We start from the raw sequence: 18,650 nt of genomic DNA on the forward strand, positions 1-18,650 counted from the left end.
AAAATTATCAGCTGAATTTTTACCAGAAATAATGGAGGGTAGAAGACTGTAGGATGACATACTCAAAATGCTAAATTAAAAAAAAAATGTCAGCCAAGAATTCTATATGTAGCAATCTATCCTTCAAAACTGAAAGCACAATTTAAACCTTAACCAGAAAAACAAAGGACAGAATTTGATGTGAGAAAATCTGCCCTTCAAGAAATGAGAAATGGACACTTTCAGATTGAAAGGAAATGACACCAGATGGTGACTAAAAATGACACAAAGGAATAGAGAATACCAGTAATAGCAATTGCATAGGTAAATATAAAAGACAGTTGAAAGTATCTATTACTCTTTTCTTAACTAAATAACAGTTACATAAAACAAATTATAAAACTGTGTTATTGGGCTTATGATACATTAAAACATAATATTTAGAATAATAAAGGCACAAAGGAGGGGGAAGTTGAGTTTTGTCAGAGCAAAGTTTCTGTAGTTACCTGGAATTAAGTTAGTATTATTCTAAAGTAGATTGTAATGAGTTCTGATGTATTACAATAAGAAACTACTATGAAAATAAAAAACAAAACTAAAACAAAGAAATTAAAGTAATATTTTAGACACTATCTTCTCTGAATAAGAAGGTAGTACAGGAGAAACAGGAACAAAAAAATGAAATAAATGGAAAACACCAAGATGGAAAACACCAAATGGAAAACACCAAGAAAACACCAAATATAAATTCAACCATATCAACAATTACATTAAATGTAAATGGACTGAACACTCCAATTAAAAGCAGAAAATTTCAAGTTGAATACAAATCTAAGATACAACTAAAGAGACAAACTTTAAAATAAAAGACACAAATAGGTTGAAAGCAAAGGATGAAGAAGATATGCTATTGAAACATGTAGCCATAAGAGAGTTGGAATGGCTATACTAATACCAGATAAAATAGACTTTTTAAGGCAACAATGTTTAAGACAACAATGTTACTAGGATAATGCAGGGCATTTTATAATGATAAAGGGACAATTTTTGGGGAGATATAACAACTATAAATACAGACATACCAACAACAGAATATCTGAAGCATAATTAAAGAGAAAAATAGAAAATCCAGCAATAATTGGAGACTTCAATACCACATTCTCAGTAACTAATAGAGCAACTAGACAGAAAATTAGCATTGATATAGAAAACATGAAAAACACTATCAGCCAACTTGACCTGATTGATATCTATTCAACACTCCACCCAACAACAGTAGAATATTCATTACTTTTTTTTAGTGCATATAGAATGTCCTTCAGGACACACCATATGGTAAGACATAAAACAAGTCTCATCTATTTAAAAGGATTAAATTATATAATGTATAATGTATGTGCCCTGACTACAACAGAATTAAGAGAATTCAACAGAAAGAAATTTGAGAATCTATAAATAATTTGGAAGTAAAACAAATAATCCATGAGTCAAAGAAGAAATCACAAGGGGAATTAGAAAATATTTTTAATGAAATTAAAATAACATATAATGTGTAAAAACATATGGGATGACACCAAAGGCACAATCCATGAAAGAAATAATTGATGAACTGGACTTCATTAAAATTAAAAACATTTCCTGTGCAAAAGACAATATTATGAGACTGAGAAGACAAGCCACAAACTGGGAGAAAATACTTGCAAAAGATATATCTGATAAACAACTGTTACCCAAAATATACAAAGAACCCTTAAAATTTAGAAACAAGCAACCTGATTTAAAAATGGGACAAAGATTTCAGTAGATACCTCACCAAAGGAGATACACAGATGGTAAATAAAAATATGAAAAGATTAAAAAAAATGAGATGTTCCACATATGTTATCAGGAAAATGCAAATTAAAACAACAATTAAGGATGCCTGGGTGGCTGTTTGGGCATCTGCCTTCAGCTCAGATCATGATCCCTGGGTCCTGGGATCAAGTACCACGTTGGGCTCTCAGCTCAGTAGAGTCTGTTTCTCCCTCTATGCATCCCCCTCTGCTCCTGCTCTTTCTCTCTCACTTACTCTCTCTCTCAAGTAAAAAAAAAATTTTTTAAATCTTAAAAAAAAAAAAAAAAAAAAACAACAACTAAAGACCACTACATGCCTATTTGAATGGCCAAAATTTGTTAACACTGGCAGCACCTAAGTAGAATGTGGGGCAAGAGGAATGCTCATTCATTGCTGGCAGGAATGAAAAATGATATGGTCACTTTGGAAGAATTTGGTGGTTTCTCACAAAACAAAACATATTCTTACTATATGATGCAGCAATTGTACTCCCTGTTATTTATGCAAAGGAGCTAAAATCTTATGTCCTCACTTTTGACTACACATGAATTTACAGCACCTGTATTCATAATTGCCACAACTTGGAAGAATGAAGATGTCCTTCAGTAGATGAGTGGATAAATGAACTGTGGTACATCTACACAATGGAATATTATTCAGCACTAAAAAGAAATGAGGTAACAAACCCTGAGAAGGTATGGAAGAACCTTAAATGTATAACAGTAAGTGAAAGAAGCTAATCTGAAAAGGCTACATACTGTATAATACCAACTATTTGACATTCTAGGAAAAACAAAATTAGGGACAGAGTGAAAGAGTAACAGTTGGCAAAGTTTAGGGACAGGAAGGAGGGATAAACAGATGGATCACAGAGGATTTTTAGGACAGTAAAAACACTTTTATAACACCATAGTGCTGGATCTATATCATTGCACATTTGTCCAAATCCACAGTATATTCACACTAAAGTGAACCATAATGTAAACTACAGACTTAGGGTGATTACGATGTATTATTGTAGGTCCACCAATTATTAAAAATGTCTACCTTTCTTTCAAATTTTCTGTAAACCTAAAACTGTTCCCAAAAAGTGTTTTAAAAAATTAGAGAAATAAAGAGTGAAAATTTTGCCATCTGAAAACCAAGAAGAGAACCCTCAGAAGAAACCAGATCCGCTTATACTTGCTGATCCTGGACTTTGGGCTTCCAGAACAGTGAGAAAATAAATTTTTGTTGTTTAGGAGGAAAAAAGACTCCCATATGAGAAAAAAAGAATCATCTCAAATTAATAATCTAAACTTCTATCTTAAGAAAGCAGAAAAAGAAAACTAAACCCAAACCAAGAAGGAACAAGACAATAAAAATTAGAGTAGACATTAATGATATTAAAAAGATAAGAGAAAATCAATAAGAGCAAAAGTTGGTTCTTTGAGGGGCGCCTGGGTGGCTCAGTGGGTTAAAGCCTCTGCCTTCAGCTCAGGTCATGGTCTCAGGGTCCTGGGATCGAGCCCCGCATCGGGCTCTCTGCTCAGCGGGGAGCCTGCTTCCTCCTCTCTCTCTGCCTGCCTCTCCACCTACTTGTGATCTCTCTCTGTCAAATAAATAAATTAAAAATTTTAAAAAAAAAGTTGGTTCTTTGAAAAGATCAACACAACGGACATTCTATTATCTAGACTGACCAAGAAATAAGAGAGAGAAGTCACATACTACCAAAATTAGGAATGAAAGAAGGAATGACACTAAGGGCCTCACAGTAATTAAAAAGATAAGGGACTAATTTGAACAACTATAAGCCATCAATTTAGACAACTTACATAAAATGAAAGATTTTCAAGAAAGATACAAATTACTAAAACCAACCCAAAAAGAAACAGAAAATCTGTATAGGCTTAAAACTACAGAAGACTTTGAGTAAATCATTAATAACATTTCCATGAAGAAAGCCCAGATCTCGATGGATTAATTGGTGAATTCTATCAAATATTTGAGGAAAAAATAAGACCAATCCTTCATAAACTCTTCCAGAAAATGGAGGAAAAGGAAACACTTCTGAATTCATTTTATGAGGCCAATATTACCCTGATACCAAAGTCAGACAAAGATATCATAAGAAAAGAAAATTAAAGATGAATGTTTCTCATAAATATAAATTCAAAAATTCCCAGAAAAATAGTTACAGATTGAATTCAGCAATATATAAGAAGTATTACAATACAATGGCCAAGGGGGATATATACCAGGAATGCAAGACTGATTTAATATAAAAAACCCAACTAATGTAAAACTGACCTAAAACACAGTATCACCTCAAAAGGTGCAAAAAAAGAGGCATTTGACAAAATCCAACACTCACTCCTGATAAATATTCTCAACAACTATGAATAAAAGGGAAATTTTTCAATCTGATAAATAATATCCTAGAAAAACCCACATATTTAATGATGAAATACTAAATGCTTAATGATAAAACATCATACATTGTAGTGAAATATTTAATGTTTTCTCCCCAAGACTGAACAAGCAGGAATGTGTACTCTTGCACTTATCTTCAACATTTGTATTAGAGATTCTAGCCAGTGTAGTCAGACAGGAAAGAAATAAAAAATATCTAAATTGGATAGAAAGAAGTAAAACAATCTTTATTCTCAGATAATATATCCTGTCTATAGAAAACCTTAAACAACTCACACACATGGGGTGAAAAAACACAAGATCTAAAAAACATGTTCAGCTAGTCTGAAGGATAAAAGATCAATATATGAAATTAACTGTATTTCTAAATACCAGCAATGCACAATACATAAATGAAATTAATAAAATAATTCCATTCATAATTGCATGAAAAAGAAAAAATACTTAAGATTAAATTTCATCAAAAAAGTGCAAAACTTGTTCACTAAACTACAAAACATTGTTGAAATTAAAAGTTAAATAAATGGGGAGATAATCTATGTTCGTGGGCAGGAAGACTTAATATTCTTAAGATGGCAATTCTCCCCCAAATGATCTACAGATTCAATGTTATCTCTATTAAAATTCCAGCAGGTTTTGTTGAGGAAATTACATGCTGTGTGGAAATGCAAACACCTAGGACAGCCAAAACAATTTTAAAAAAGAACAAAGTTGGAGGATTTATATCTCCCAATTTCAAAACTCATTACAAAGCTATTATACTCAAGACAAGGTAGAGCTAGTATAAGGACAGACGTACTGATCAGTGGCACAGAATTAGGAGTCCAGAGATAAATCCAATTTTGGTTTACTTTGACAAAAGTGTTAAGAGAATACAATAGGGATATTGTGTTGTCTTTTTTAATATTGTATAGTCTTTTAAATAGTGCTGAGACAACTTGATATCCACATGCTAAAAGATGAATTTAGACTCAAACTTCATAACATATTCAAAATTAATTTGTAATGGATCTTATACCCAAATGTGAAAGCAAAAACTATAAAACTTTTACAGGAAAATATAGAAAAAAAATTTTGTGGTTTAGAATTAAGCAAAGAAATGATACCAACAGTGTGATCCATAAAATGAAAAACTGATAAATTGAACTTTATCAAAATTTAAAGCCTCTGTACTTCAAAAGATGCCATAAAGAAAGTGCAAAGAGAAGTTATAGACTGGAGAAAATCTTTGCAAATCATATATTTGACAAAGAACTTGTATCCAGAATATATTTAAAACTTTTATAACTCAATAATAAGTTAACTCAATTAAAAGGGCAGAAGATTTGAGTGGACATTTCACCAAAGAAGATGTAAGAATGGCTGATAAGCACATGAAAAGACACACAACATCATTTGTCATTAAGGAAGTACTAATTAAAGCCATATCAAGATACTACTTCAAACTCACTATAATGATTATAATCAGCAGACATTAACAAGTGTTTCCAAAGATGTAGAAAAACTAGAATCCTTATACATTTCTAGTGAAAATGTAAAATGGTAGAGCTACTTAGGAAAATATTTGGCAGTTGTTAAAAAATAAACATAAACTTACCATATGAATTAGCAACTCTACTCCCCTCCTAGATATCTTCCTAGGAGAAAAAAAAGCAAATATCCACACAAAGACTTATATGTGAATGTTTATAGCAGTATTATTTATCAAAGCCCAAAAGTAGAAACAATCCAGATGTCCATCATCTGGTAAATGGAAAAGCAAAATGGGATATATAGCCATACACTGGAATACTATTCAGCAATAAAAAGGAATGAGCTACTTTATATACTACAACATGGATAAACTTCAAAAACATGGTAGGTGAAAGAAGTCAGATGCAAAAGACTATTATATAATCCAATTAAAGAAAGTGTCCATAAAAGACAAATCTATAGATGGGAAACAGATTAAGATTTCCTGAGACTGGGTATGGTTACAGGGATTAATGGCAAATGCGTATGAGGGAACTTTTTGGAGTGATGGAAATGTTCTAAAATTGGACTTCCAAAAAAATAAAAAAATAAAATAAAATTGGACTTCCAAGATGTTTGTTTAAGTATATAAATTTGACAACTGAATTGTGAAATGAAGAGAAAGGAAGAGAGAGAAAGAAGGTGAGAGAGGGGAAAAGGAGAAAGCAAGAGAGCAGGATAGGAGGGACTAAAGGCAGGGGTACATTAATTCATTGTCACAAAAAGAATAGGGTCAAGTTGAATACTTCAATTTGAATTACTAAAGGGCAAAAATGTATGAGAGAACATAATGATGAACTGTTTTCAAATTTTATTTTTTACCTATCTTCTCTACTAGAATGTAGGCAGGGTTATTTATCTGTTATTTACTCTAATATCTCTCAAAATATAAAAATATTTTATATCTCTACAAAATATTGTACCTTTGGTACAATACTAGGAAGTCAATAAATATTTGTTGAATGAAAGTTGAAGGAAGTGAAGAAAACTAAGAAGTTTTAGTACCATTAAAAAAACCCTCATGGGGTAATAAAATAGATTACCTCCTTTTCTGTTAGAAGTCCCAAATGCATCACATTGTCTGATTTCAAGCTGTATTACAAAGCTATTATCACCAAGACAGCATGGTATTGGCACAAAAACAGACACATAGACCAATGGAACAAAACAGAGACTCCAGAAATGGACCCTCAACTCTATAGTCAATTAATCTTTGACAAATCAGGAAAAAATATCCAATGGATAAAAGACAGTCTCTTCAATAAGTGGTGCTGGGAAAATTGGACCACTACATATAGAAGGATGAAACTGGACCACTCCCTTACACCATACACAAAGATAAACTCAAAATGGTTGGAAGACCTCAATGTGAGATAGGAATCCATCAAAATCCTCTTCAACATTGTTACCTCTTCAACATTGGCCACAGTAACTTCTTTCAAGACATGTTTCCAAAGGCAAGTGAAACAAAAATAAAAATGAACGTTTGGAACTTCATCAAGATAAAAAGTTTCTGCACAGCAAAGGAAATGGTCAACAAAACTAAGAGGCAGCTCACAGAATGGGAGAAAATATTTGCAAATCCCATTACAGATAAAGAGCTGATATGCAAGATCTATAAAGAACTTCTCAAACTTGGGGCGCCTGGGTGGCTCAGTGGTTTAAGCTGCTGCCTTCGGCTCAGGTCATGATCTCAGGGTCCTGGGATCGAGTCCCACATCGGGCTCTCTGCTCAGCGGTGAGCCTGCTTCCCTCTCACTCTGTCTGTCTGCCTCTCTGCCTACTTATGATCTCTCTCTGTCAAATAAATAAATAAAATCTTTAAAAAAAAAAAAAAAAAAAAAAAAAAAAAAAAAGAACTTCTCAAACTCAACACTCAAAAAACTAATAACCCAGTCCAAAAATGGGCAGAAGACATGAACACTTCCCCATAAAAGACATACGAATGGTTAACAGACACATGAGAAAATGCTCAACATCACCAGCAATCAGGGAAATACAAATCAAAATCACAATGAGATACCACCTTACACCAGTTAGAATGGCAAAAATTAACAAAACGGGAAACAATAAATGTTGGTGAGGATGTGGAGGAAGGGGAGCTCTCTTAAACTGTTGGTGGGAAGCAAGTTGGTACAGCCACTCTGCAAAACAGTATAGAGTTTCCTCAAGATGTTAAGAATAAAGCTATTCTAAGACCCAGCAATTGCACTACTGGATATATACCCCAAAGATACAGACATAGTAGAAAGAAGGGACACGTGCACCCCAATGTTCATAGCAGCAATGTCCACAATAGCCAAACTGTGGAAGGAGCTGAGATGCCCTTCAGCAGATGGATGGGTAAAGAAGATGTGATACATATACACAATGGAATATTATTCAGCCATCAGAAACAATGAATAGCCACCATTTGCATCGACATGGATGGAACTGGAGGTGATTATGTTAAGTGAAGTAAGTCAAGCAGAGAAAGACAATTATCATATGGCTTCACTCATGTGGGACATAAGCAATAGCATGAAGGACCATAGGGGAAGGGAGGGAAATCCAAAGTGGTAGAAATTAGAGATTGAACCATGAGAGACTATGGATCCTGAGAAACAAACTGGGGGTTTCAGAAGGAAGGAGGGTTGGGGGAGAGGGTAACAGGGTGATGGGTATTGAGGAGGGCATATGCTGTGATGAGCACTGGGTGTTATACTTAACTAATGAATCACTGAACACTGTATCAAAAACTAATGATGGGGGCACCTGGGTGGCTCAGTGGGTTAAAGCCTCTGCCTTCAGCTCAGGTCATGATCCCAGGGACCTGGGATCGAACCCCACATCGGGCTCTCTGCTCTGTGTGGAGCCTGCTTCCTCCTCTCTCTCACTGCCTGACTCTCTGCCTACTTGTGATCACTGTCTGTCAAATAAATAAATAAAATCTTAAAAAAAAAAAAACTAATGATGTACTATACAGTGGCTAACTGAACATAATACAAAAAATTTTTTAGTTTTTTATAATAAAAAAATGTTTTTAAATGCTCCAAGTTCCTGACATAGATCTAGCATTTACTACTGTCTTTACCAATTCTCTTTACTTTTGTCAATGTATTTCGTCACCTAGGAAGTGAAGAAATACTTAAAGGGCTCTTCATTTAGCACTTTAAGATCCAAATAGAAGAGTATTTGGACTTGCTATGAAAACTAAATACTATGTAAAAATAGGATGACAAATTTCTTAACAACTACAAATAAGCTCCTAAGGAGGTAACTCAAAGGTTTTTGTCACCAACTGGTGGCAGAAAATATGCATTGTATGTCCTTTAAAATAGAAAAGACACAGTATTTTTCTTTCTTTCTTTCTTTTTTTTTGGTAACAGCAGTACCAAGATATAATTTACATCCATATAATTCACCAAATTAATGTATTTAATTCAATGGTTTTAAGTATATTTACACAGTTATGCAATCATCACCACAACAAATTTTAGAACATTTTTTTCACCCCCAAAATAAACCTCAGACCCTTTAGCCGTTACCTCTCGTCTCGGCCACCCCTAGCTGTAGGCAACCACTAATCTACTGTCTCTTTAGATTAAGCTATTTTGGACCTTTTATATAAATATGTGACTGGATTTTTTCATTTAGCATAATCTTTTCAAGGTTCATCCATGTTGTAGTGTGTATCAGGGCTTCATTCCTTTTTTGTGGTCAAATAATATTCCATCATATGGCTATACCACATTTTATTTATCCATTTATCAGTTGATGGACATTTGGGTTGTTTCCACTTTCTGGTTCATATGAATAATGCTACCACGTGTAAGTTTTTCTGTGGACATATATTTTCATTTCTCTTAAATATATATCTAGGAGTAGAATTGCTAGGTCATTTGGAACTCTATATTTAACTTTTGAGGAACTGCCTGACTGTATTCCAAAGTGGCTACACTGTTTTACATTCCCACCCACAGTGTATGAGGGTTCTGATTTTGCCACATCCCTGCCAACAGTTGTTATCCTTTTTTTTTATCATGGGCATCCTAGTGGATGTGAAATACTATCTTATTGTGGTTTTTTTTTTTTAAAGATTTTATTTATTTATTTGACAGAGAGAGATCACAAGTAGGCAGAGAGGTAAGCAGAGAGAGTGAGAGGGAAGCAGGCTCCCTGCCGAGCAGAGAGACCGATGCGGGACTCGATCCCAGGACCCTGAGATCATGACCTGAGCGGAAGGCAGTGGCCTAAACCACTGAGCCACCCAGGCGCCCCCTTATTGTGGTTTTGATTTGCTTTTCCCTGATGGCTAAAGATGTTGAACATCTTTTCATGTGTTTTTTGGCCTTTTATATTTTTCTTTGGAGAAATGTCTATTCAGATCTTTTGGCCAATAGTATTCTTTCAACTGTTTCTTGCATTGTCCTTAATATGAAGTGAAACAACACAGCAAATGATACCTCAGTTCCAAGTAGGTGCAGATTCACTGAATCTACTGTATGTCACTATTTGGTCTTTTCTTACTTAGAAGGTCAATTCAGTGGCCAAATATCCAAAGTGTTTTCTGGGCTAGTACTCTACAGATAGTCTAACTGAGTCTATACTCCAGGCCAACTTAAGTTTTATCTTGTCAATTCAGAGGAAATAACATCCTTACTCACCATTTCCCAGTTCCCAAGAAATGTTGTACTTTTTGCTGGCACTGTACTTCAACAGACTCAGGGCACTAGAACTGTTCCAGGAATTATTGGGATTACGACGCAGTGCATTTAGAGCGAATATCAGGTGGAGTCCAGAGCAATCAGCAAAGTTATAAAGTTTGTCTAGAGACCTGGCTGGGAAGAAGCAGGAAAAGAGTTGTAACTTTAAAATCAACATTCCAACAAAAGGAAAATATTCGCTACTATAAAAACCCTTTCTATGAGCTTCCTGCTAATTAATTCCTGCGAGGAATTATGCAGAGAGGCTTCAAAAGGATTATGTTACCTCTTGGTTCAGGGTATATTTTGAAGTGATTTTAGAAAGCAGCACACAGAATTCTAGAAACAGGTTGCAAATTAGCAACCAAGTCTAGTCCATAGTATGTTTTATTTGTTAACAACAACAAGAAAATGGAATTGTTAGCATTTAAAAATGGAAGGTATCACAAAGTAGCTCAATTTCTAGCTTCATCTTGAAAAATAAGACAATCTGACACTGCTGGGTCTGTATTCCTTTGTGAAATGATAGGAATAGTGTTGGGAGGCAAGGCCAAGAGAGACGACTCGCAGGTAAGTCTTGAATATAGCTCAGCCTAGCTGCACTTCGAAAAAAGTATACTCAGTTCCACATTTCTAATATTTTTGAGAATGGAAACACCATTAGTGTAAATATATTCATTGTCTTTTTGATCCCTGATACCATCAACTCTACTCAACATGTGTCCCATACCCATCCCATTCCTTCATATCTACTGTCGCCATTCTGGTTCTGGCTCTCATTTCCACTTGCATGAATTACCACAACAATATCTGTGCTTGCCTGTCTAGATTCATCTTCCTTCCAATCTCTTTCATCAGTTTCACTCATCTGTGAAAACCTTAGTGGATTTTTAAGACTTTCCTTCCTTAGTTCAAGGACTCTAGAACTCAATCTTAATTTTCCCCCAACTTCAAGCTTCTCTATTGTCGTCTATGAGTTCTTTGTTGGTGTCATCCAGTTCTGTCTATTATAGAATCCCTTGCTCCACTAGCGTTTGCCCTAATTATTCTCCTCATTTGGCATGCCCTTTCCCTCTTTTAAACATATCCAGATCTTACTTGTCCTTTTAGACAGTATTTTACAAGGTATGGATGATACAACTTTAAGTGCTAAGTAGATTGAAAAAACAATTTAGGTTAATAATTATGTATAGGGGTTCGCATTACCCTGGTATTCATTATCCAAGTCCTTAGAGCAGGGTTCCTCAAATGGGGTTCTGTGGAACACTAGGGGGTTCTACAAAAAATGAAAGAGTGACCAAGGTTCCTTATTAACAATTGTTGTAAGTCTTTCAGTCTTGGAAAGCAGTAGCACGATCACTTGGTTGAATCCATTATCAGTTTTTGATGCGGGGTTTGGGGAGGTTGTCATTTTTTTCTTCTTACATATATGAGAAAGTATTTTTTAAGAAGCACCAAGAACAAGGACAGAAGTTGTCTCATTTCAGTTGAAAATAAAAATCCATGGGAACTTATCTCACATTCAACCCAGAGTCTAGTAACTATGCAACAGCAAAAGGCAGAGGTTTCACATTAAAGAAGTAAACTTATTTATTTTAAGCTCCAAAGTAGAAATGAAAATTAAAATGTGTTTATAAGCCTATTAAAGTGGGAAATTGGAGGGGGAGAAGAACCATGAAAGACTGTGGACTCTGAGAAACTAATTGAGGGTTTTGGAGGGGAGGGTGGTGGGAGGTTGGGTGAGCATGGTGGTGAGTATTGTGGAGGGCACATATTGCATGGAGCACTGGGTGTTGTGCATAAACAATGAATTCTTGAACACTGAAAAGAAATTTAAAAAATAAATAAAAATGTTTTTAAAAAGCCTATTAAAGTGATCATGAAACCAATACATGTGAATATTAATTTTACAATTATCTTGCATGAGCTTGACCAAGACACTCATAAGAAAATGGCTTCTTTCAAAGTATTATATAAAATTGCATCTTAGGCTATAAATTTATTCATATTGCTTTGACATAAAATTTTATTAAATGTACTATTAAACATTGTTAATTTATTTTCACATTGAGAACAACATTAATTATATTCATAAACTTTATTTAAGCAAGTCTAACAAGTCTGCCTTTAGAAAAATTATATCCTATTTTGGCTTAAACCAGTTATTTAATAAAAACATATTAAGTTTGCCTGTAAGTTTTCAAATTCATGAAAAGAAAGGGACTAATTTCAATAAAGAAAGTTAATGACTTGTTTTTTCTTTTTCTTTTTAAGAAAGGTTGTCTAAGAAGTTTTGTTAGTTTTGTCTTAAATCTGGATCTGATTTTTTTTTTAAAGTCAGCTTTATTGGGGTACAATTTACATAGAGTAAAATTCACTCTTTTTTTCCCCTCCTTAATGTCCATCACACAGTTACTCCATCCCCCCACCTCCACCCCTCCAGCAACTGTCAGTTTGTTTCTATGATTAAGAGTCTTTTATGGTTTGTCTGCCTCTCTGATTTCATCTTGTTTTATTGTTTAATCTCTTCCTCTATGATCTTCTGTTTTGTTTCTTAGGTTCCCAAATGAGTGAGATCATATGATAATTGTCTTTCTTTACCTGACTTATTTTGCTTAGCATAATACCCTCTAGTTCCAACCACATCACTGCAAATTGTAAGATTTCATTCTTTCTTATGGCTACTACTCCATTGTACATATATACCACATATTCTTTATTGATTCATCTGTCAATGGACATCTCAGCTCTTTCCATGGTTCGGCTATTGTGGACATGGCTACTATAAACATTGGGATGCCGGTACCCATTCAAATCACTACATTTGTAGGTAAATGGAGTAAGACTTCTTTGGGGTAAATACCCAGTAGTGCAATTGCTGGGTCATAGGGTAGCTCTATTTTCAACTTTTTGATAAACCTCCATACTATTTTCCATAGTGGCTGCACCAACTTGCATTCCCACCAAGAGCATAAAAGGGTTCCCCTTTCTCTGCATCCTTGCCAACATCTGTCATTTCCTGACTTGTTAATTGTAGCCATTCTGACTTGTGTGAGGTGGTAGCTCACTGTGGTTTTGATTTGTATTTCCTTGATGCTGAGTGATGTAGAGCTTTTTTTAATGTGTCTGTTAGCTATTTGTGTTTCTTTGCAGAAATGTCTGTTCATGTCTTCTGCCCATTTTTTAAATCTTTCTTTGTAACTTAAAAAAATTAACATATAATGTATTATTTGCCCCAGGGGTACAGGTCTGTGAATCATCAGGCTTACACATTTCACAGCACTCACCATTGCACATACCCTCCCCAATGTCCATAACGTAGCACCCTATACCTACCTCCCCACCCTCCAACAACCCTCAGTTTGTTTCCTGAGATTAAGAGTCTCTTATGGTTTGTCTCCCTCCCAATCCCATCTTGTTTCATTTTCTCCCTCCCTAGCCTTCATGACTTGCCACTCTGCCTCTCAAATTCCTCATATTAGGGAGATCATATGATAATTGTCTTTCTCTGATTGACTTATTTCGCTCAGCATAATACCTTCTTGTTCCACCCACGTCATTGCAGATGGTAAGATTTCAGGTTTTTTGATGGCTGCATAGTATTCCATTATGTATATATACCACATCTTCTTCATCCATTCATCTGTTGATGGACATCTAGGTTCTTTCCATAATTTGGCTATTGTGGACATTGCTGCTGTAAACATTCAGGTGCCTGTGCCCCTTTGGACTACTACATTTGTATCTTTAGGGTAAATACCCAGTACTGCGATTGCTGGGTCATAGAGTAGCTCTATTTTCAACTTTTTGTGGAACATCCATACTGTTTTCCAGAGGGGCTGTGCCAGCTTGCATTCCCACCAGCAGTGTAGGAGGGTTCCCCTTTCTCCACATCCTTGCCAACGTCTATCATTTCTGACTTGTTAATTTTAGCCATTCTGACTGGCGTGAGGTGGTATTTCATGCCAGTGGTGGTTTTGATTTGTATTTCCCTGATGGCTGTTATGTTGAGCACTTTTTCATGTATCTGTTGGCCATTTGGATGTCTTCTTTGCAGAAATGTCTATTTATGTCTTCTGCCCAATTTTTGATTGGATTATTTGTTCTTTGAGTGTTGAGTTTGAGAAGTTCTTTATAGATCTTGAATATCAGCCCTTTATCTCTAATGTCATTTGCAAATATCTTCTCCCATTCTGTGAGCTGCCTCTTAGTTTTTTTAACTGTTTCCTTTGCTGTGCAAAACCTTTTTATCTTGGTGAAGTCCCAATAGTTCATTTTTTTGCTTTTGTTTCCCTTGCCTTTGGAGACATGTCTAGCACAAAGTTGCTGCAGTCAAAGCCAAAGAGGTTGCAGCCTGTGTTCTTCTCTAGGATTTTGATGGATTCCTGTCTCACATTTAGATCTTTCAACCATTTTGAGTCTATTTTTGTGTATGGTGTAAGGAAATGATCCAGTTTCATTCTTTTGCATGTGACTGTCCAATTTTCCCAATACCATTTGTTGAAGAGACTCTCTTTTTTCCACTGGATATTTTTTTCCTGCTTTGTCAAAGATTAGTTGACCATAGAGTTGTCCATTTCTGGGTTCTCTATTCTGTTCCATTGATCTATGTGTCTGTTTTTGTGCCAAAACCATACTGTCTTGATGATAACAGCTTTGTAAGAGAGCTTGAAATCCAGAATTGTGCTGCCACCAGCTCTGGTTTTCATTTTCAACATGCCTTTGGCCATTTGGGGTCTTTTCTGGTTCCATACAAATTTTAGGATTATTTGTTCCAGCTCTGTGAAAAAAATTGATGGTATTTTGATAGCAATTGCTTTAAATGTATAGATTACTCTAGGTAGCATAGACATTGCAACAGTATTTGTTCTTCCAAACCATGAGCATGAAACATTTTCCATTTCTTTTTGTCTTCTTAGATTTCTTTCATGAGTGTTCTATAGTTTCCTGGGTACAGATCCCTTGCCTCTTTGGTTAGGCTTATTCCCAGGTATCTTATGGTTTTGGATGCAATTGTAAATGGGATTGACTCTTTAATTTCCCTTTCTTCTGTCTCATTGTTGAAGTATAGAAATGCAACTGATTTCTGTGCATTGATTTTATATCTTGACTTTACTGAATTTCTGTATGAGCAATTTTGGGGTGGAGTCTTTTGGGTTTTCCCCATAGAGTATCATGTCATCTGCAAAGAGTGAGAGTTTGACTTCTTTGCAGATTCATATGCCTTTTAACTTATTTTTGTTGTCTGATTGCTGAGGCTAGGACTTTTAGTACAATGTTGAACAGCAGTGGTGATAGTGGACATGCCTGCCATGTTCCTGACCTTAGGGAAAAGGCCTCAGTTTTAGTTTTAAATAGAGAGGGAAAAAAAAACCCCAACTATTTTGTACTTACCACATATCACATATCATACTCAGTAGCACTGCATACTCAACAGTATGATAGAAATTTGTGGTAAGACTTTTAGCCCTACTTGGGTAAGGAGACTATGGACTCTGAAAAACAACCTGAGGGTTTTGAAGGGTCAGGGGTGGGAGGTTGGGGGAACAGGTGGTGGGTGATGGGGAGGGCACGTTTTGCATGGAGCACTGGGTGTTGTGCAAAAAGAATGAATACTGTTACGCTGAAAAAATTAATAAAAAGGGAAAAAAATAAAAATAAAAAAAAATTATTAAATCTTGAAAAACTGAAGTATCTTCTATCTATACCGCTGACATACATTGGAGTTGGTATCCTTTGTGGGAAAGGGGAACATACAAAAGAATAGGCTAAGAAGTTGCCTAAACAGATTCTGAGGAAACTATCACTGCCTGTTTAAATGAGCATTGGAAATTATTATTGGATAACAATATCTACAACTAAATGATCTCTTTAACATATTATGAGATTTAGATATTTAATCCAGGGGTTCCCTGAAACTTGAGAGTTATTTCAAGTGTTCCTCTGGTATAAAAAGTTTGAGAGAAAGCACTCCTAGAATTAAAGAATGCATAGGAAAACAAATCACCTGAACACCAAAATATTCACTCTTGAACTGAGAATTGAATTAACATTCTTTCACTTGGCAAAATTCTCACTAAACAAATCAATAATGTTTTTAATTTATCCAATATAATGCAAACCCACTATAAATCTATTGGAAAGCCAAGTTACAAGTCTGAGCTAAAGAGTCAGGATTTCATGAAATCAATAAAAATAGCACCTGATAACTACTCAAATCACATGCAAATCCACTAATAAATAAGGATCTAGAAAAATTAGATCAGCTAGCTGAACAAGAGAAAACTCACAGGGATAAAAATAGGTTGCTCAAAAATAATTTTGAATATTAAAAGATAAAGAGAGGTCTATTTTGAAGTCTTTTAATATTTATGCTCATGCCACAAAAGTTAAATTATTTTCTCAGAAAAATACTCAATATTCAATTAAATAATGTTCTATTCATTGAAATTGTTCACAGTTGCAATAAGAGCTTATAATTTGTTACACTTATTTTCATAATTTTAGTGTCCTTTAGAAATCATACTTTTGCATGAAAATTGAATATGAATGACTAATATTCTTTTTAGGTAGACTGATTCCTTTAAGTGGCCTTTATCTAGAATTAATTACCTTTATATGATGAGAATTTCCTGTGTAGTTTTCATGTATATTAGAAACACACACATACACACACACACACACACACACACACAAGAAAAAAGAAAAACAAATAATATATACATATATATCAAACACAAAAGCACATCAAACCAATGATTTTATGGAGCTTATGGTTTAAGACAAGGCAAAGGGATTTATACCCCCCAAAGATGTTAATACAGAAAAAAGTATGGGGAAATAAAAATATAGATGGTTTGTTAACATGACAAAAATTGAGAACTACAGCACTAGAAGTTTGGGAAATAACTCCTTAAGGATAAGCTTAAGTCCCGCCTCCTTATGAAGCCATTCCTGAACACATCAATCTCCCTACAGTGACCACAACTTTCTCTAAACACAGGTTCTATAACATATGTAACATGTGGGTGTCTTGTGGCATCTATGGCATTATCTTGTTTTGGGATTTACCTCTTGATTTAGTCACTTTTCCAGAGTGAATGGCTTGTTTTCTGTTAACCTGCTAAATTCCTAAAGGATTGTTCTGTAATTCATTATAATATAATGTTCTGTAATGCTTTATAGTATCTACCTGAGAACAATTTCCTGCCTTAAATGCTAAAGTATTCTCACAACCCAAATCTTTTTTGTTGCATATAAGTGGTCTAGTAAGAAATTGAAAGGACCCAAAGAAAGATCTGTATAGTAATTATTATTGCTAGTTCACATATATACTCTAAAGTTTATTAGAACATAACATACATTTAAAAAGAGATTATATACATTTGAATATAGAGCATTTAGTAGATGCTCAACAAATGTAATCCTCCTATCTGCTGTCAGGGTCCATCCAAGCAAGCAGATACTTAAATATGACTGTACTCTCTCCACCAGAGGGTGCCAATGCCTCTATGTCCTCTGGACATGTTCCCTGGCATCTCATATGAATAGATTTCTAAGCAGCCTTGTTGCAAAGGCAGCTGAAAATGAGCTGGGGCTTGAGATGAAAAGGAGAATAGGTTTGGGAGTCACGTATATAGTGCTGACAGCTGATGTTATGAAAGTTCTTGAGGCTTCTGAAGAACAAAATGGTTGAGGATGAAATCCTCAGGTCAGGGAAGGTCAGGGAAAAAGGCAGAGAAGAAGGAGGAAACAGAAATGTTATCTTAAGGAACCCCAAAGAAGATAATTTCAAGGATGAGCTAGTCAATGACATTACATGTTAGTGAGAAATTGAGAAGCAAATGGACTGAGAAAAAAAGTCATCACAGTTAATCAAACAGTGAGGTTAGAAACAAAATTTAGGTTGGGGTATAGACTTAAAGAATGAGTGGTACAGAACAAGGAATAGACTTTGGACATTCACCTTATTTGTCGAAGTTCTGTGGCAGTAACAGGAAGATTAAAAAAAAAAACCCACGAAAGTTACTGAGGAAGTACCAACAATACGTTTAAGAAAAAAAAAAATCAAAATCAAGACCTTGTTTTGTCAAAAAGCCATTTCTTCAATAAGGGTAACCTCAGCTTTATATTATAAACACATAAGATCAATGAATTCACACTAAGATATGCATGATGGCCATTTTCCTTAGTTTCCTCAAGACTTAGTACCTTAAAAACAAAGTAAA

The 18,650-nt window shown here is 34.9% G+C and overlaps 1 protein-coding gene across 3 annotated transcripts in view; it reads right to left on the minus strand.

Annotated features, from left to right (window-relative positions):
* Positions 1 to 18,650, minus strand: part of HPSE2 (heparanase 2 (inactive)) — a 768,592-nt gene that overhangs the window by 267,729 nt on the left and 482,213 nt on the right. For all 3 annotated transcript variants that reach the window (XM_046028031.1, XM_046028030.1, XM_046028029.1), the window contains one exon: positions 10,384 to 10,557. In XM_046028031.1, the coding sequence (XP_045883987.1) occupies positions 10,384 to 10,557 (174 nt within the window). The remainder of the gene's footprint in view (positions 1 to 10,383; positions 10,558 to 18,650) is intronic.

The sequence above is a fragment of the Meles meles genome, chromosome 13 (genome assembly GCF_922984935.1).
Source record: "Meles meles chromosome 13, mMelMel3.1 paternal haplotype, whole genome shotgun sequence".
Classification (NCBI taxonomy): domain Eukaryota; kingdom Metazoa; phylum Chordata; class Mammalia; order Carnivora; family Mustelidae; genus Meles; species Meles meles.